The sequence below is a fragment of the Paroedura picta genome, chromosome 6, assembly GCF_049243985.1.
Source record: "Paroedura picta isolate Pp20150507F chromosome 6, Ppicta_v3.0, whole genome shotgun sequence".
Lineage (NCBI taxonomy): Eukaryota > Metazoa > Chordata > Lepidosauria > Squamata > Gekkonidae > Paroedura > Paroedura picta.
Window position 1 is genome coordinate 69463462 of NC_135374.1, and position 21320 is coordinate 69484781.

General features: G+C 39.8%; 1 protein-coding gene across 18 annotated transcripts in view; it reads left to right on the plus strand.

Moving 5' to 3' along the window:
- DMD (dystrophin) overlaps positions 1-21320 on the plus strand; it is a 1311735-nt gene that overhangs the window by 742268 nt on the left and 548147 nt on the right. For all 18 annotated transcript variants that reach the window (XM_077342956.1, XM_077342959.1, XM_077342965.1 and 15 more), the window contains one exon: positions 5998-6148. In XM_077342956.1, coding sequence (XP_077199071.1) covers positions 5998-6148 — 151 coding nt within the window. The remainder of the gene's footprint in view (positions 1-5997; positions 6149-21320) is intronic.

Consider the following 21320-nt stretch of genomic DNA (forward strand, 5'->3'; position numbering starts at 1 on the left):
GAATCAAGTTAACAACACTGCATATTTTAGGCTAAAATTATCATAGTCCTCAGGACATTGTTTAGAAGAAGTATAGATATTAAAAGGCTACAGTATTGAGTTGATCGTGAACAAAAAGACTAATTTTGTCAGCTAGAATTCCATGAAATCACAACTTTTAATTAGATTTTACATAGTAAATAATGTACTTTATAAACTCAAATGTTCTGCTGCTTTTCAAAGATCTTTCTGAATTTTTATTAAACTAATCATGAAAGTGATTTTATGTTACCTGAATGGCAAAAGCACGCAATAAATAATTTGCGGCCGTGCCTTCACCATTCGGCCATGAGCTGCGGACACGGACGGGCAGGGCCAGCTGGAAGGCTGTGTGTGTGGTCGGAGGCTTGCCCGTGAGGCACTCGGAGTGGCTCCGTTTGTCCTGCACGAGGGCAGAGCCGCCTCTTTATAGAGGCAGCTCAGCCGTTTAACTGGCCTCTTGCCTCCGACCAGCCCAGCAGGAGGCACTTATACCCACCCACCCTGGTTTTTAAGGTTTAGGTTAGGATTTATATTTAAATTAGTGACATAGATGTTAGGTAGTTTTACTGTTATTTGTTGGAATATTCTGTTAGGTTTGTAACAACATATGCTGTGCATGTTATTTGATGTTGCTTGTAAGTCTTCATTATGTATCTTGTTTTACTTCTTGTTCGATTGCAGAATATTTGTCACAGCTGGCGACTTAGGCCTGGGGAGAGTCTTTTGGAGCAGTTCACGTCTGCGAACTGGACTCAGCTACTGGAGGGGAGCCTCCATAAGAGGTTGAGGTGATGCTGTACCTCCCTGGCTGGGGGGGAAGCTCACATTACCAGGCAGCTGGGAGATCCAATGAGAGGCTCATGCCCATTGGAAACCCAATTTGCCGCGGCTGTTTTCCCCATGCTTATCCCAGTAGCCCTGCGGGTGTTGAGCGTTTGGAAACCATGGGCTTGTCACTGGGATCTGGTTTCATCATAGTCGGCTGACTTTGAGGTAGCCCAGAGTCTCCCTGGGCTGCGCTACCGCTCCAGCTGGAAAATAAAGCTGTGGCCAATTCATCACCAAAATCTATTGCTTTGCATGTGTGTCTTCTTTGCTGGCCCCTTTTTGCCCTCTTGCTAGGCAAATAACTAGGCAAATAACTAGGGGGGGGGAATAATTATTTCCTAATAATATGAGCAGCCAATTTTCATGCGGCATTTATTGTAGTAAGCTCCCTGACATTCAAGATTATTGCTCAGCTGTACATTAAGAAACCTGACTTCTTTTAATGAATGTGCTATCAATCTTCTGTTTATCCACTATAAAAGAGAATTGTGGAATAAAATGATGATATCTTTGTTTACAATATTTGAAGGGAAAAATCATGAATACCAGCAATATTGAAATTGAGTTTGTAAACACCTTCTAAAATCAATCAAATCTGTTTCAATTAACTGTGTTTAAAAGGGAAAGCACCATCAATGATCCAGAACATGTTAATTTGGGGAGTGACAGACTTTGCATGTTGGAGACGATGTTATGGCATAATAAACCACAGACAATGTAACTGTTTATGTGAGTGTTTTACACAAAATCCTAGATTGGACATTTAAAAAAATCATATTTTAAAATATTTTGATTGATTGATTTACCACCCTCCCCTTGTGGCTCAAATTCCATATTAACTCAATTTAATGATTCCATCATATCCTTCCATTATTCTTTGGAATAATACAGTCAGCCTAAAGTACATATTTGATTGTGTTATGTTTTGCTGAACTGCAAAAGTTAATTTTTAATTTTAATATATTCCAAATCTTTATTAGCCATTTCCTTTTACCTGTTTTCCAAATATCCACATAGTATTCATGTTGCAGCCAACATGTTTAAAAACATTTCTTAATATGAATTCCGGTTTGTTTTTCATGATTCCAAACAATAATTTCTGCTTTACATTAAAATTATTTTTTTATAACTTCTTGACATTCATATCATATTCCAAAAGTATTGCTTTGCAGTAGACTCACCATTTATGGGATCTTATTCTTTCCTAAGAAAAACCAAAGATATTTATTTTTTATAAGTGCAAAGGAGAAGCATGGCATTGATTTATCAGCTTGAAGCAGTTATCTCTAATTCTTTCCTTCCTCCTTTTAAGATTCTGAGAGATGTAAATGTTAAATATTTATTTGATTGTATACCCATCTTTCTGAAGTCTGGGTTAATATATTTCTGTTTGCAATTAAAATATGTATACAGTATTTTTAAATATATACCTTATTTATTTATATATTGAATTTATATCCTGCTCCTTCTTCCCCAAATGGGACTCAAGATGGCCAACAGCATGTAAAATACATCAAATTTAAAATTTTCTCAGATAAAAGAGAAATCCATCCCAGTTAAAATCTATCCACTATCAAGCAGGGTAGGATGAATGAATGATGAATAGATAGCAGAAGCATAATAATTGCTTGGTGGATCACAATTATTCAAAGTCCATGCAAAAAGAGCAGCCTTGCATGTTCTATGGAACCAAAGGAGATCCCACAGGGCAAGCGCCGTTTGGGGCAGCTGGTTCCACAGGGCAACCACTCTTGAGAAGGTTCTGTATCTATATATAGATATAGCCATTGAGGTGTAGTATTTAATATTTTGACCTATGTCCACAAAGACCTGGATTTAAATTTGGACCACCTTTGGCCCATCACACTTTCACACCATTACTGCCTCCTGGTCCTGGACTCACATTTGAAATGATTGATGTAAATCTGGGGAGGGGGGTCTGAAAATCTCAGACATTAAAACATTGTCCTATTTATTAATCTTAATACAACCCTATGTTCAAGACTTAGACCAATTTAAAAGGGGCTATTTCTTTTTATATGTGGAAAAATATAATTAGATGTCTTCATCTCTGCTTTTCTGCTTTTAAATGACATGAGAGTATACATATATGTACATATCTGTACTGGTACATATCTGAATTGGGCCACAGAAAGACTATGGAATGCTAGAGTATCAGGGCTGTTTGACACTATTCTGTGTTTCTTTACACTGCTCATATTTTGTCAAAATTATGTCTGAATGAAGATCAGAATTGATTGACTCCCCTACATTAGCAAGTTAACCCCCCGCCCCTCACACACAGTATTGATCGCTGAAATTCATGGGCTAAAAGCAGGCAGATTGGAAAAAGTTAAAGTGCAATGACCTTGGGTCAGTGTGTGAACTGGAAATCACATGTCCACTGCCCAATCATAACACACATTTACAGATGTAGATTAGCCATGATTTATGCTTAAGGGAACAAAAATAATTTTTACAGCAGTAAGAGATAAAGTGTGTGATGAAGCAACTGAAATCTGGGGATAATACAGATATCAGTTACTTCCTGATTACCGTTGTATCTGAAGAATTGTGTGTGCACACAAAAGCTCATACCTTAAATAAACGTTGTTGGTCTTAAGGATGCTACTGTTTTCCCAACTACCAGTAAAGCCTGTTGTGCAAAAAATACAGTGGCCTCTAGGTAGTCTCTGCTCCCTTTCAGTAATGCCTGTAAAGGTAAGGGAGAGTATTGAAAGGGAGTGCAGGCCATTCCCTAACCCTTTAAACACCCCCATCCAGCCTACCACTTGGCTATCATGATCAGCTGTAGCATGTGCACAGGGATGGTCCCTTTAAAAACTCCCTCCCAGCCTGAATATTTTTCCCAAGAAGATTAATTTTTTGCACAACTGTGAGAAAGTACAGCCATTCATGCCATTGTATCTCACTAGCTTTTATAATAACTGGCTGGTGATCCTTGGCCCCAGGTATGCACATCTGGCCTCAGCCAGGGCCAGATGGTTCTCTGTCCTGGCCCAATTTGGTTGAATGAGGTTCCAGGCAGGCAAAAACAGCCACATTACTGTTTTCTAGAAGTGGGAAAATGAACTGGGAAGGTGGGGGGGGGCTGGTGATCAAGCATCCTTTTCCTGATCGTACAGGGGCCTGAGCACTGTGGTTTTAAGCCAACCATTTACACAAAATGACTTTTTTGCTCCAGGGACCATGTTCAGCATCTCAGTAATCTACTGCCAGAACCAGGTTGCTTTTGTCAAATGGTTGTGGTCCTAATGTATATGTTTTCATCATTCCCCCTCCCTCCTCCTGTGTATGGTTGCCACTATGGGGCTTTGATATGTAAATTACCCAGCTGGGGAACTCTTATTGTAAATCATGTTGACATCTATTTTAGCATTGTTCTGTAGAAGCTGTGGAATCTCCAGTTCACACCTGGAGATCCCTGGGTCTAGACAAGGACTAATAGCTGATTGGAATGTTGTTTCTCTTTCATGTGCATGCATATGTTATTTAGTTTGTTATGGCTTAGAGGAGTCAACTGGCTCCAGGGAATCTATGGTTCATCCACTGTTTCCTACATTATCACCTCCCTATGCATAGTTTCTGTCCTTGATTTTACAGAGAATTCTCAGGTGCCTGGAATGTTTTCTTTTGAGGTTTCCCACATTAATTGGATCCCATGAGGGGGGTTAAGCAAAAGGATTATAAGTGGTGTACCTGCACTGAGAAATTCAGTACTGACAATGCTCCTGTCTATGTAATCTTTCTTGATCCAGAAATAAACAAACCCCTGTGTTTTTCCTTGTAACAAAGAATCCTGACCTCTACCCAGACAGAAATAAAGTCCAAAAGAACACAAATCCCAAAAGTGGGGTGGAATGCTGTAGTGTTGATTTTTATTAAATTGCATCTGTGTTTTGGCATTACTGCATAGCAATGCAGAACTGCCTTTCTTAAAAAAATAATTTTGAGGCTGGGGGTGGGGGGAGAGAAAGTTTCAGTCCACAAAAGAACTGCTGTGCTGTGATTGTTGGCTTGCTGTGATTTATAAGCCACGGAGCGGAGGGAGAAGTTTGTTTTGCTTTCCCTTGCAGCCTTGCCAGGAGACAAAAAGCCACAATGGGGCAGAGGGAAAACACAGGAGTTGTTTCCTGTGAAGAGGGCTGCAAACGTGAGGTTTACCACCCCGCGTTTACAAGCAGGAAGCCACTCATGTTATACCCTTCCATTTGGAATTGGTCTAAGTATACACTGACTCAGAACTTCATAATACTCATGTTTGTTCGGAATTTCTTAGTTTCCATCTGCCTGGAAAGTAGGCAATTAATATAGTTCTGGATGTATTAATAAAGTTACTAAATGGGACCCACTGTACAGAACAGGCTTTCTCCACCAGGGCTTTGTGAAACTCTGGGTTTTCTTGATGGCTCTGGAAAGGTTTCCAGTATGAGTAGGAGTTAATTAATTAATATATTTTACAATTTGTCAAATATTTATTGAGTGATATGACCATATATAGTCATGTTCAACCACCACTCCCTCCCAAAATGGCCAATGAGCCTGGAGTGGTGGGAAGGGGGTGCTCAGGTGGGCATGTACACAGCTATGCTTCCCAACCATACTCTCCATGGTCATGCCACTTATGGGGTTTCTTGAAGCCTAAGGAATGATTCAAGGGTTTTTCAATGATAAAAACATTGAGAAAAGCTGGTACCGAACATATTATATTGAGGGTTTTTTTTTTGTTTTGAATGGGCTGCATCCACTTATTATTAAATATTGCACTATTGTTGTACCATATCACTCACTGGTAAAGACGTTGTATTACCTACACAGCAATCCACTTGCAAATGATTTCTGTAGTGCAGCAATAACTCAAGGTACCAGGATTTTTGAATGTAGTCCTGTGTGTGTGTGTGTGTGCGCACACGTGCATATGTATGTATTCAGTAATGTTTTTCTACCCTCCAGGTCTGTCATCCAATTCTGCTTCAGAAATATAGAATGCATCATAACTGCATCCATTATACTTTTAAAATACTATGTTAAAATATTTTTAAAACCAATATTTTAAACATTTGGCTGGCTGATGTCAATAAAATAATGTCTTGAAGTATACCTTCATAGTTCCTATTCATTTTACAGGCGGTTTGACAGATCAGTGGAGAAATGGAGGAATTTCCATCATGGCATGAAGAATTTTAACCTATGGCTAACTGAGGCAGAACAGAATTTAGGTAAAATACGGATAGACTCTGAAGATCCTGATACTTCAAAAATCAAGGAAAACATCAAGGTAGGATATAGCCTCTTGTAATACTTGGTTTCTATAAGAATCTACACTGAAAATACATATTATTTTAATTTATTTTAATTAATTTATTTATAATTGGACATATGACCTCCGCTCTCAGCAAATTGGTTCGTGGCGGTTTACATTTTCACAATACAAATCCATACATAATAACATTAATATCTCCCATTAAAACCCCAATTAAAACAATATTCTGTTGTTTTGTTTATATTGTTTTCAGCTAGTTCTGTACAGAAGATATTATATTGAGGGTTTTTTATTTGTTTGTTTGTTTTAACAGCCAGTTTGTTTCCAGATTTCCCTTAACAGGTTGATTAAAGTTCAATGATCTGGGACCACCTTTTCCCATACAGACCTTCCACTATTATTTCAGGTACCTTTCAAGGCTAGGTAGATGGTGACTTGTGGTAGAATCCTTGTTCATATATTCATTTATATTCAGCATCAGTAATGTGAAAAATTAGTGTTCTTGATGTTGTTGGTTAATTTTTAGAATGAAACAATTCCCCATAAGGTTAACTGTCAGGAACTGCTTTTAGCTGGGATACCCTGTGGGGGGGAATCACCTCTACTAAGAACTTGTTATGTGAATTTAGGACTTTAAATCTTTCATTCTCAGTCTCAATAATAATTTTTAATAATACTCATCTTACATCCTGGACTGATCAAAAATTCATCTAGGTTGTCAACACTATCTCATTTACTGGAAGTTAAACAGTTGCTATACAATGGAAAATTAGAATTTAGCATGACCTATTCATTCATAAATCACAATTTGGCCACAGCTATCCACATTTAAATTTTGTTGCTGCACTGACTTCTGTGTGAACCTTCTTTTGAAGATTGTTCAGAAGCTTCAATTAGTTCAATTAGAAGTGCTGTAGCAATATTGCTTTCTGATGTCAGGTAAGGGAGATTATATCTTGCAATTGGAAGGGTGAAAGCAAAATGGACTGCTGAGGCCGCCTGACTTTTTAGCCTAGATGTTGATGGGCACACCTACCCCACTGTTAAACTGCATGCCATTTCACTGTCAGTTTTGTTTCCTCTGCTTCCAAGCTGGAAGAAGTGAAATAGAGTGGTGAAATGACCTAAGACTTGATAGGTACACCCATCCTGCTGTTAGGCTGCAAGCCATTTCACTGGTTGGTTTCACTTCTCCTTGCTTCCTATCAATGGAAAACAACACAGCTGACTTGCTGCAAGCTATTTAAACAGCAGGGCAGGTACACCTGTGTACCTGTGTACCAATCCCATTCCTCTATATTCTATAATGTGAATTTTGGCATTCCTTCTTTTCTCAGGGCCTGGGGGGTTGAGATTTGAGGTAGAGCTTCCAAACTTTGAACCTCCAGGAGGCTCTTCCCTGACTCCCCTACAAATTTCAGAATGATTGGTCCAAGGGGTGCCCCCATCATTCCATTATATGCTATGGGATGGAATCTCTATTGAATATAATGGTAGGATGGGGCACCCTCTTCAGGAGCAGTTGGGATTACTAGCATCCCTATATTGAAGATCCAAAGGCCAATATATATGCTTTATTATTCAATAGAGGTTGAATTTCCCAATTTGGATTTTCATGATATTTACATTTAAAGGACAACCATTGAAGAAAATTTCCATTTGAAAACGGGACATATCTAGAAACCATTCTGGTTGGGTCCTGCACGATATTAAACAAAGAAGAACAAATGAACCTGTACTTTATGTTATTCTTTAATAACTTTAGTAATATCAATAGTAGCCTTGGGATAGGTTTATTCTTTCTCTTATTGTATTCACTACAAACCGCTCCACTTGTCTATATTTACTTGTAGTATTTCAAACCAAGCTGATATTGACGATATTCTCAGAACATTCCAGTGGTTAGTCAGGATCATTCTTGCTCAAGCCATGGCATTAAAAAGAGAAAACCTCTGCTTGACGCAACCCCTTGACGCAGACATTTAACAACATATATTCCGGTCTCATAGGAAATTTAACTCTAATAAAGAATGGATTTTGCCCAGAATTTGCTAACCTTAGTGTACCTCCACCAAATCTGAAAAAAAGCCAGGTTTTTCATTGCATTTCCAACAAATATCATTACAATCATTCACTATTTTACTTATAACTTTGGGTATGATATACCAGTGATCATTCACCTTGCAAGTGTGGTTTGCCTTGAAATAAAATATTTTCAAATTCTTGGAGGAGTGCTGTAATATCAATCGGTTTCATAAATCCTTGTTTAAATCTTGATAAAAATGATTATATTCCAGCCATTGTAAGTCAATTCCTTCTTTATGCAGAGATTGTTAGGTTTTCAGTGTACCAGTATGAGTTAAGAGATCCTTGTATGTTAAACCATTTAGTTTTATTTGCTGTGGTCTAGAAAAGTATGCTTCAATTGGGTATTTCAGCAGTGATGAAGTACCGGAAAGCTTTACCTTGTATCTGTTCCATATGTGCATCATACTTGTTGCCTGACAATTCAAATTCAAATTTGGTTTCTTCTTCTCACCAGGGGAAGGCCAGAGAGCACTGTGAAAGCCTTCCTGCCAAACCGCTTTTTCAAGAATCAAGTCTCTCAAAGAGGGGTCTTGAATCCAATCTGACAATGCCATTAATACAGTAGCATGGAAGTAAATAATTAAATTAGGGAATTCTTGCCCTCATCTCCTATACATTTCTTTAGCCTCTCCACTAAAATCTTAACAAAAATTTTATAATCCACATTAAGAACAGAAATTGGTCTGTCGGACTGTGGGGAGAATGGGTCAGTACCATCTTTATGTATTAAAACTATAGATGCCTGTTGCCAAGATTTTGGTAGGTTAAAATGTGAGTCTTCTAAGATTTTGGTAGGTTAAAATGTGAGTCCTCTAAGGCGGTGGTCCCCAACCACCAGGCCGTAGCAGTAGTGCATGCATGGCATGCGCAGTTGCACATGCACGGCATGTGCAGCCACGCAATCGCCCTCCCCACCACCACCGGTCCACAGCCTTAAAAAGGTTGCGGACCACTGTTCTAATGCATTGTTTAAGAACTGAAGCAAAATTGGAGAAATAGTTTGCGATATTTTTTTTAATGGATGGCTGAAAGACCATCAGGTCCTGGAGCCTTCAATAACTTCATTGCTGCTATTGCTTCAGTGATTTCCTGAGTTGAAACTTTTTGGTTCAGGATTCTATGGTGATCAGAGAATTTTTTAATTGGAATCTTTTAAAAGTATTTTAGTTCTTCCTCAAGACCACTTTCAATTATATCCAACTACTCCACTCAGCTAGGGATGGACTACCTTGAATGCAAAAGGCCACAGGTCCAATTCTCAGCATGTCCATTTAAAAGGACCATGTAATAGATGTTGTGAAAGACCTCTGCCTTAGACCCTGTTGAGTTTCTGCCAGTCTGAGTAGACAATACTGACCCTGATGGACCAATGGTCTGATTCAGTATGTGCAAATAGTAGTTGAGATTCTTTCTTTCTCTATTTGTGATGGAGGAAGGCTCTGCACTTAACTGAGCAGAATGATAGCAGAACCATGCATTTCAGTGGGACGGTTAAAAATTCTTTAAATTCTGTCATAGAAATCAATAAGATTAAAAGTACATCGTTTTGACTGGATCATCTTCTAAATGTTTAATAATGAACCTGGTCCTATTTTTGTATATCTTCTAACTAGATTCAGCAGTCATTGAAAGAGTTGCTGCTTAGTGGTAATTATAGATTTAATCAATGGACTTGTGCATACAGAGCAAAAATATTCATTTGTTTCTCCTAGGAATATGATTGTGCTTACTTGAAAGCCGAACAACATCTGCTTCAGTGTTCTTTTGTTTGAGTGCTAAAAGTTTAAAATTGACTTTTATAAACAAGCCAATGTTCGTTGTCCCAGTGAGCCTTGATACAAAATGGATTTTTAATTCCAAGACAGCATATTGTGATTAAATATCCCATTGAGGTTCAGATTTTTGTTTTCATTGCAGAAACTGAACTCTGATCTGTTTATGGCTCCTGAGATAACTGTATTCTTGTATAATTTTCATAGACAAATATAACACTTTAAAAATACCTCATATAAAAACATTTACTGAAAAGCTTTTTTCACAACTGGCTTTTAAAAATTAACCTTTACAATATATGAAATATGTCTTAGGGGGAGTGGTTATTAAAGGATGCTATGATATGCAATAAAACATCAGAAAATAGTCCTATTCCATACTGAGTAACAAAATTAGAAACTAATGCCTTTTTAATTTAATATTAAATAGAAATAGGGTAATTATATGGAAATCTGAGTATGTACTTAAAATACATGGATCATAAGAGAGCTTAATTTTGTTTAAAGTGTTGTGTGTGTGCATGCACACAGAGACCGTCAAATCATGCAATTTGTTACTAAATATGTAGCTAAGGCCAGGTATTTAAGAAAAAAATCAGATTCTTGTTGAATGGTGCAGGCAGAGGGTATATGGCCTGATTTTTATGTCATATTATATTGGCAGTGATCAATTTTAAAAAGCCTCTGTTGGGGGTGGTGAATGTATTTACTTGTCCCATTACTTTTACCCCATATAGGGATGCATAGTGATCTCTATATTTTCAATTCATTGGTGGTGATTTTGTTTTCATAGATTGCTTAGCAGGAGTGCAGGATGAGCCTACAGATAATAGACACTACACAATTTATTTTGGAATAAAATAAGGCCATAGCTTTATTACAGTCCCAAACAGGAGCATTGACATGGCATGAAAAAGATCCTGCTGCAATGGTCAGCAGACTGCACACCCTAGTCCCAGATGGCACTCTGGAGCCTAGGCATCGCCTGGAGCATGGAGCCCCTTGCCGTCTGAAACCTACCCTGGGAAGATGGCTTCATAGAGAACCACTGGGCATAAGCCTCTATCTGGTTCTCAAACCACCTGGCAATGCAAATCTACTATCCTAGCCAGGTATGGCATCCCAGCTGGCATACACACCATCTCTTATGGAGACCCCACTGATGGGGAGAGTGGTATGCAGATCTGTCTCCCCCAAGGATCCTCTCATGTGAAACCACCAGCTGTGACTAAAACATGAACAAACCAGAAACCATCAAATCAGGAACTGTAAAACAACGTGCCATATAGGAAGAGAGGAAGGGTGGGAAGTGTCCCGCTGTGCTGCTAAGGAGGAAAATGGCCGAGCATGCACATGCGACCCCTTTCAAAGGTGCCAATGATGCCCACACCTGCATCTACCTGCTAGGCACATCACTGCCCTTCAGCGATCCTCTTTACAGAAAAAACCCTGTGTATTCATGTTGTAGTGCTCAGAAATAACACAAAATTTCATCCCTTGTATTGGCCCACCTATTGTAGCACAATTGTGTACCTTTCTTATGTTCCCCTCTCTTGAGCCTCTTAAATTTCAGTGCTTGGCAGACACCTTTTAGAGTTAATTACACCACTGGAAAACTCAGTGCTACCTATTCCACACTAGAGGCACCACTCAGAACCACTGGCAGTTTGTTGAAATGGGCAGCATGCCCCTCCGCTTCCTGCATCCCCAAGGGGGACCTTTATTGTGGCACACACCATCCACCCTGGATTTCTGCATCCCTACAATGCAGCTGGGGAAGAACGGTTCCGCAGCAGGGGAGTGGAAAGTTTTTTTTTTAATTATTTGCACAAAGGTAGGATTGCATACAAAGAGAAAGACGGGAATTAGTGCGCCTTCAGCACCTCCCCTTCCCCCCTCTCCGCACTGCGGCGCCGGCTGCTTCGGCCTGGAATGGCCGTTTCGGACGCCAAAGCACACAACCCTAATGGGAATGCAGTGTTCATGTCAAAAATATAAGTCTGCAACCTCAATTTATTTTTTATTCCAAGTTAGAATGCATGTTAATATCATATATTATTTATTTCTTAAATTAATACATTATTTAATAAACAAATTAAATAAATAATATTAAATTAAGTGCTCAAACAGGTTAGACCTATCTAAGCCCTATTTTTCCTGTTAGGGGATGTTACAAGCACTGTAATTTTCTCAAATCAGTTAACTGAATTTGATACTACCAGATGGGAACTATTTAAGAGACATGTATTAATCTTTAAAAGCTTAATTGTACTGATGCTAGTTTATAGGAATTACTCCTTCTGGGGTATTAATACTTTGAAAAAACCTCTGACAGTTCTCAAGGAAAGTCCTCTGATGCAATGCTATAAAAATGCTGGCATCAAATCATCTGGGCAGGAACCTGTCTGCCTCTCTGAAGATCTGATTAAGTGGGAAGACCCCCTTGTTAACTCAAGAAAGCACATATTGCCTTAGTATATTGAAGGATATTATCTTGATCCAGACAGAAAATCACATTCCAAACACTGACTGCTCATTGGAATCTGATGGAAAGGATCTTCTGTCATTCTTTACAGCTCTCCCACAAACAGAAAGAAAGGTCATCACAGGTGGGTTAACAATTCTGAAAGGTAAACTTCTGCCATTGGGAGCCAAATAAGAGCAGTCGTTCTGTACTGTGAGCAATTCTCCTGATGCTCAGCCAAGTCAAATAACTGAGTCAAATAACACATATTTGCTGGAGAGAGAGGGAAAAGTGTAATGTCTGGTATGGCCAGCAGTAACTGTACCCTCTACAAAATTTTGGGAACTTTTGAACATCTAAAACAGTTATATACTTCAAAAAAGTGAAGCATTATGCCTTTAGAAGCTTGTGAAGGGCATATAGTCATCAGCTTAAATCACCTTCTGCAACATACCATTTTCTTTCCTACATTCTGCCCAGCAGCTACATTCAAGACTCTCTTAGCTACCTGCTACATTATGATTAATTGTGACAAAGTTGTGGCCTATTTTTGTCCTGGTTCTGAGATTAATGTTCTCCCTCTATCCCTGAGACCAGTCCCAACATAGTTTCACACAGGCTTCAATATTTGGATTAAATGCCATTCAGATAATTTGACCAGTGACGATTTGTGGACACTGACCACGTGCTGCCCAATTAAACATCCACCTTTTCTTATATTTTTTAAAAAATCATTCATCCTTGTGCCAATTTTTAATATTATCAGATCTCCATAAAATTCATGGATTCCTTTTCATAATTAAGCTACATCTTTATAGAAAAGAATACCTTAGTGCAAGATTAAAAGGAAAGGGATTTGCTTTTCTTTCTTTAATTAATAGTTTTGATGGTAGAATTTGGTATAGCACAAAGAGATAAGATATACGTTACAGTTTAAATATACCAATTAAAGTTGATCACATTATTGCTATTGGAGTGAATGAATGGATCAGTAAAATAATACATAATCAGAATGAATGTTTAACATTGAACACCACTGTGATTAAATGAACATCTAAATAGAATATGCATTACTTTGAACTTGAATTATTACATCCTTCCTAATAGTGGAAGCACATTTTCAAAGATTCTCTTTTAACCAGAAACTGGTTTCCCCAGCTGTGCATTGCCTTTATATTAAACATTATGCAACATGATGCTGGACAATGTGCATATTTTTATGAACGGATAAATTTCTTCATCCTTTTTGCTCTGCAAGGCAAAAATCAGTTAGTATAAGAACTATTGAACCAATGTAACATTGCACATAAGAATTGCCTTGATGATCAAACTAGTGGTTCATCTTGTCCTGCATCCTGCCTCACATACTGACCAACCAGTTGTTCTGGAAAGCCAGCAACAGGGCATAGAACCCAAGGTCATTCCTTGATGTAGCCTTCTGCCTCTAGCATTGAGAGGGTTTACTGTATCTAAACAGGAGTGTGTTATGGACCTAGCATCCATGAATTTGTCTAATTCCCCTTTAATGCCATTTATGTTTGTGGTCATCACAACATCGTCTGGCAATTCCATGTTTTAATCAGTTGTTGAGTAAAGAAGTACTTCCTTTTGTTTGTCCTGAATCTATTATCCATCAACTTCATTATATCCCTTCCAGTTCTAGTATTTTGGGAAGGGAGGAAAAGTTCTATCTACTCTGTCTGGCCCCTGCATCATTTTATAAACCCATCTAGTCATCTTTTTTTTTCTAAACTGAAAAGTCCTAGTCTATTTAGTAATAGATCGTAATACTTGAATCATTTTAATTGCTCTTTTCTGTAATTTTTTCCAGCTCTGCACTGTCCTTCATGAGTTGCAGTGACAAAAACAACACACATTATTCCCAATGAGGCTGCACCATAGATCTATACAGGTTTATTGTAATACCAGGGGTAAAGCCCATTGAACCCAGGTATACAATGGATACTAGCAACACAAACACATGATTTATGAAGGCAAGGAGAGGGCACCAGAAACACATATACACAGACAGACACACATGGGCACCAGATGGGATTGGTCAACTGGCCGAGTAGCAGGAGCCTGCAGAAAGGCAGAGAGGGCTTAGACAAGAGCCTAGGGACTGTGGCTGGAAATCAGAGGTGAATCCCCCCCCCAGCAGCAGGCCTCCCCATGCCCCAAGAGGTGCCTTGCTCCCCCCAAAGTAGAATAGGAAGGCAAAGGACTGTGGCAACTGTGTGAGCAGATTGTCCCATGGGGGCTCGCCCTTCACCACCACCAGCTTCCTGGGAGCCAGAGGGAGCAGGTGTGATGCGCAGTCTGATCAGGGCACACCTGGCTGTGAGTGAAGGCTGCACCTGTGACTTCCAGCTTCCCATGGGCTGGAAGAAACCCCAGGGTGGGTAAGGCAGGCAGCACAGAGCGCACCTGGCCCTGCACAGGAAGGCTGCAGCCATGCCTTCTGACTCTCCCAGGACCAGAGAAACAATGTAGAGGTGCAGGTAGTTCAGGCACACCTGGTCCCACATGAATGCCGTGCCAGCAGCAGGGAGGGGCAGGGAGGAACTGACAGCAAGCTTGGAGCACACGTGGCCCAGCCTGGAAAGGCTGCACCCATGGCTACTGGCATTCCTGATGGCCAGGAAGGCTCCTTCCCCCCCCCCTCTTCTGAGCCATAGCTTGGACAGGAAGCAGCCACTTCCCTTCCTGGGGTTCCCTTGGAGTAGGAGCCAGCCCCATGCAGGTGCTGACAGTGGGAGCACATGGCTCTCTGCTGTGGATTGGTCTTGCAGGCTGTGTTCCCCTTCCCCCTCCCTCAGGGTTCTAGGAGGCAACTCATGGCAATGGCGTTCTAATGGGCTGGCTCCTCTTTCACCAGGCTGGCAATTTCCCATGCGGGCAGGAAGTAGGGGGCAGAGAGCTCCTGGATAAGGGCCATCTTTGATTGTGTGAGCCTTGCTGAGGGATATCCTTGATTGGGCAAGGATGACCGGGGGTGGGGCAATCAAGTAGACTATGAGTTGTCTTATACAACTTCAGAATTATAAAGTGTCATGATGGCAATTTTATTTTTATTCTGCTAATAATCCTAAACATAATGTTTGCCTTTTCACTGCTGCTGCACACTGAGTGTCATTTCCATTTAACTGGACTGTATGAATCCAAGGTCTCTTTCCCTCTCAGTTTCAACAGTTTCAGACCTCATCAGTATATATTTAAACCAAGATATTTTGTCCCTCTCCTCACACTTGCGTACATTGAACTTCATTTGCCACATTGTTGCCCCTAAGAAGGCACTGTGCCTATTTTCTTCTTATTTGTCCCAACCAGTCACTGCTGAGCTACAGGTATAACTATATTAAATATGGTATTATTTAATATAGAGAATATCAGATCATATTTATTAATACAGTCAAATGCTAGCAAATAGAATACTTTTGATCCTAAACATACAACTGGTTAAAAAAAAGAGACAACAATGAAATATAAGAGTACAAAACATTAAAATTATAAATTTTGATTGAATAAGGCTTTCCATTTCCTAGATGTCCGGGACAGAGCTCCCTAGAAGGCAGTCAGCAGGCTGGGAGGCCCTCGTTAGCAGGCCCAGCCTAGCAAGCCAAGATGCCCTCGTTGGCAGGCCCTCCACCACGACCCTTTGCCCAGGGCCTCTCCCCTTACCTACTGGTGGCTCCAGGCACTGAGGAGCATCTGAGACCAAAGAGGCTTGAGTCCAGGGATGGAGGGCGGGAGCTGCAGAGGCAGGGCCATTCAGGACCTGATAGGCCCTATTCCAACTTGGACAGCCGGACATGTTCCACCCCCCAGGCTGTTTCACAAATATATAGAGAAACCATGGATAAGGATGGTTTGTATGTGACAGTTAACATTTTTGTTTCAAAACAAAATCCTATCTTTTTCATATAATATATTTCTGGTAAGGCCTTGGAGAAGGAGCATATCTCATGGCTTAAGTTCCACTCAGCGCTTAACACCCTATAAGGGCAGCTGCCCTGCCCCTGAGTGCCTCCTCTTCCAGCCAGCTTGCCTGTTTGTCCAGCAGCCAGCCAATCTCCTTTCATCCCCTTCCCCTGACCACCCCCTCCTCCTTCCACTTCCCTCCAAGGCTCAGAGGCTGCAGATCCCTGCTGCATGAGAGCTGCCCCTGCTGGTGAGTTCCCTTCCCGAGAGCCTCCAGCCTGTAGCCTTTCCAGGTCCTGGGGGTGGGATAGGCCATCTAGAGAGTTCTTCCAACCCCCATTCCACCCCTATCTAGCACCGCTTGTATTCCTTAATGCAATGGGCTTGGCCCCTAGTCACTTTAAAAATGGAAACATTCTATTTTGCATTTATCTCAGGATATGCAATATAATTTACTTTCCAATGTCAAAAGCTATAATGAATCATTCAGCTGGTCAAAAAGAAAAGTAAATGTATATTGTATTTGATAGGATATAGCCAAGAGTTCCTTCTATAGCTGCCTTTTTCTCAGTTTGTGTGACATAACAACTAATGCTTAGTATCTGGAGTACATTTTATTGCTATCATTTATACTGTTATCTCTCATGTCCAAGTAGACTAGATGCTAATGTGAAGTATCTGTCCTACCATCAAACCTTGTGCGTGTCTAATGAAAAAGGAAATTCTTTTTTCTACCTTTTACAGATTCCAAAGTAATCTAAAAACTGTGTCATTGTCTAAAAATGCAAGTTAGAGGATATGGTGCTCCCTATACAATTAATATCATAGTAATAATGGGAGGGGGTGTTTTTTTTTTTAATCCTGAAAGTTTTGGAGTTTCCAAATGTCTGATCCTGTTTATGCTAGATGACAACAATGTGACATCTTTTTCATTTTGATTTCAGATTTGATTTATTCAGACTGATATATTTATCCCGTTTCCCCCAGTTTTATTTCAAGAGTAAAATTCATGATAATTTTCAGCTTAAAGAAGTCACTTTCTTCAGTAAAATGGCCATCTGTTGCTTTATCTCCTCTGCAGCAGCCCACTGATCACCCTAAAATACTGCTCTTAGGAAGCAGTTGACTATCAGGAACAACATGAGCGGCAAATGGCAGATTTGCACTGGAGTGTGGGAACTGAGAAAAATCACTCCTCTTTCTTTAATGAAACATTACCACTAAAGCCAAGATTACTCCCCCCCCCTTCCTTTATAGGCTTGAGGTTCCTTTTTACACCATGTTTTGTGCAGTGCACATAAGTGATTGCTTGCATTGATAACATACACGGGAGAGAGAAATTTACAGAAAATGACAGCAAACGGTGCATATGCCAATTCTGAAATCAATTTCAGGAATTATGCAAGGTAAATCAAAGGAATAGCACTGACCTGGTTGGTCCAGGTTGGTCCAGTATAGTCAGATCTGTGAAGCTAAGCAGGAGTTGCTGGGATCAGCTTTTGGATGGCAAACCACCAAGGAAGTCCAGGATTGCAACACAGAGGTAGGCAATCGCAAACCATCTCAAGTGCATATTGTCATGAAAACCCTACAGGGTTGCCAGAAGAAGAAGAAGAAGAAGAAGAAGAAGAAGAAGAAGACTTGGTTCTTATATGTTGCTTTTCTCTACCTGAAGGAGTCTCAAAGCGGCTTACAGTCACCTTCCCTTTCCTCTCCCCACAAAAGATACCCTGTGAGGTGGGTGAGGCTGAGAGAGCCCTGATGTCACTGCTCGGTCAGAGCAGCTTTATCAGTGCTGTGGCAAGCCCAAGGGCACACACCTCTTTGCATGTGGGGGAGCATGAATTCAAACCTGGCTCGCCAAATTAGAAGTACACCCTCCTAACCACCACACAAAGCTGGTTAGTCATAACTTGGTAGCACTTCCCACTGCCAAACCAGAGGGATAGATGTTTAGAGCATGGAAAGAACCAGTCCATGGAACAATACTGAAATGGAACAAGGTATACTAACTCATTGTGAAATAGTAGTAAAAAGACTTAAAAAAAACACTTCTATAGACCCAGTTAAAATACTCCTTGGTGAGGCAAATTGCACTCATCCATGGACTTACTGATTGTGTTCAAACACCTGTATGGAAAATGCTCCTGCATTTCTCTTTCTGTGTGAAGATAGCCATATCTTCTCCTTTGGATGGAGAGGGGCATCTTTATCACCAAATCTCTTCAGACTTTTAACAAGCTATGTGTCAAGGGTGGCATTGCCACTATTAATGTATATTGTCTTTAATTGTACTTTAACAGTTATCATTGGCCATAGATCTATACCAAACTGTTCTCGTTATCCAGCATGCAAAATCCCACAATCTAAAACAAGCAAAATAAGACTATTGTAAATATTATGGTACAGGGCCAGTAAGCCCCTGCAATCTCTAGAATTTATATCTCTAAAAATAGTTTTTTAGGTCACACATAAAAATGTTATTCTCCCTAACTGCCTTTTTTTACTGCAAGGTAGTTTTTTCTTGTTATTATTAAAGCAGAGTTAACTACAAATTGGACCCAAATTGTCTGGCTGATTGTCTGGCTGATTGACTGGTGGGACATCCTTTATTGTTTTAGCTATGTGTTGAAATGATGCATTCATTTTTTGATAATCCCTCTGTCTGAGTAGGAGCTGATGACATAAATGCCTCATGAGAGCAATAGAGCTAACTATATAAATAACCTCTTGGTAAGCTTAAGACATCCATATGTATTGCTGTGCTTTGGAATATACAAAACAGTTTAGTTTTATAAAAGTGTCTCAGAAATACTTCACAAAGACAGACTCTCACCAGTTTCTCATAATATTTCACCCATTTAACTCTCAAAGCCTCTGCAGGTGAAGAGCCCCGCCCTCCCCAATAATAACTTCATGGGTGACTGTTACAAACTTCACTAATTCTGCCAGAATTGCAGATTTAGGCTTGGATTTCCGTGCTAGATATTCTCTGGCACCAAGGGTACTTCCCCATCTGTCACAAAAATTACGTTTCTACAAGGGTGTATTGAAAAAACATAAATACAGCATGAAAATTGAACTGGGTTAATGGAAATATTGTGGTCTAATAATAAAAGCAAGGTAAAAGCAAAGCTCAATGAGGAAGACATTCCAAAGTCAAGGTAGCTGCATGGAAAAGGTTTTTCTGATTTTCATGCATTTGAGGGCACAAACACCATAGCTAGGAGGTAGGGTTTCCAGCTGGGAAAATACCTGGAGATTTGGTGGGTAGAGCTTCAAGATGGTGGGGTTTGTGGAAGGTAGGGACTTTATAGAGGTATAATGCAATCGAGTATATTTTCCACAGCATCCATTTTCGACAGGTGAACTGATTTCTAGAGATCAGATGTAATAGTGGGAGATCTCCAGTCACTGCCTGGAGGTTGGCAGCCCTACTAAGAAGGGATCTTAACTGTACAGTAATGGATGAGTCATTCCATATTAATTTGGCTTTGGTATGTGACTGATTGTTTTTACAGCTTTCAATTAATGTCTTCATAGTGCTATAATATGATATACAGTATTTGCTGGCGTATAAGACTACTTTCCCCCCCTGAAAAACATGCCTCCAAGTGGGGGGGTCATCCTATACGCCGGGTGCACTTCAGTTGGGATAGACATAGCTGCCCATATTGGCCCATAGTACTGTAATGTAATGTAACAAACTCTGTATTTTGAGTGGAAATGTTGGGGGGTCGTCTTATACGCCCAGTCGTCTTATACGCCGGCAAATACGGTAGTTATTGAATAGTTGGAGGGAGAGTCCTTTTTCTCCTGTTCCTGCAATATAGATTATTATACATATTTTCATAGAATCATAGAATCATAGCGTTGGAAGGGGTCATACAGTCCAACACCCTGCTCAACGCAGGATCAGCCCAAAGCATCCTAAAGCATCATAAAATCCTTCTTAGTAGGGCTGCCAACCTCCAGGCAGTGACTGGAGATCTCCCACGATTACATCTGATCTATAGAAATTTTCATTAAATTAAATAAAAGAAGTCAAGACAGAATGACAGATGTAACATTTCTGGCTTTCTACATGGTTTATCACAGGAATGTGTTTGAATACTGATAAGACTTTGACTATATTAAACAGACAAAGATAAAGAGTAAGGTTTATTGTCTCTTCCCCCCCCCCTTTTTTTTAAGGTCCAAGAGGACTTTGTATTTGTTAGCATCCCCCCATGATTTTATCTCTTTTGAATATGTTAAGTTTCACATTTGTGAACTACATATTCATTTAAGAAACAAACAACAAAATGATTTGAATCTGGATTTTGTCTTGTGTGTTTGGAAACTCTTTAGAAGCTTGTTGCATGCAGATTACAACTGTTCCTTGAGGTCAGATCAAAACCAAAAGACTATATAATTTAATTGATTCATAGCAGACAATGAAATATGTATTAGGAGCTCACTACATTGCTTACACAAAGGGAAAAAAGAATTATCAGTCATGTCAGTTTTGCTCCTTGGAATTATTGCTGCTGCCTTACTTTTCTACCTTGCCACAGTTTGTTATGCCAAATAATTTGTTTCCTTCACTTCAATATTCTCTGAAAGTGACTTTGGCATGCTTCAGCTGCAACTGAGATGCCCTCCTCTGACTCAGAAGATGGCACCATACCCTTTTTTCTTCCCGTTTCTGTTGTGCCAACCAAATGGCAGCAAAGAAGTACACTAGATGCTCGCTACATGGCATTCCGTGTGAGTGAAATTGCTCTGCTTATTGCTTTATGGGAGATTTTTTTTATTTCTAAATTTCCTTATGCCAAATTTCATGGGAAAATTTAAACTAAACAGCAGTTGTAAATCAGAGTTATGACTCCTTTCAGTTCAATATTCTAGCAATTGCATAAGCACTAATACTTAAGATGGGCAATTCTAACCTTTTAAAAGA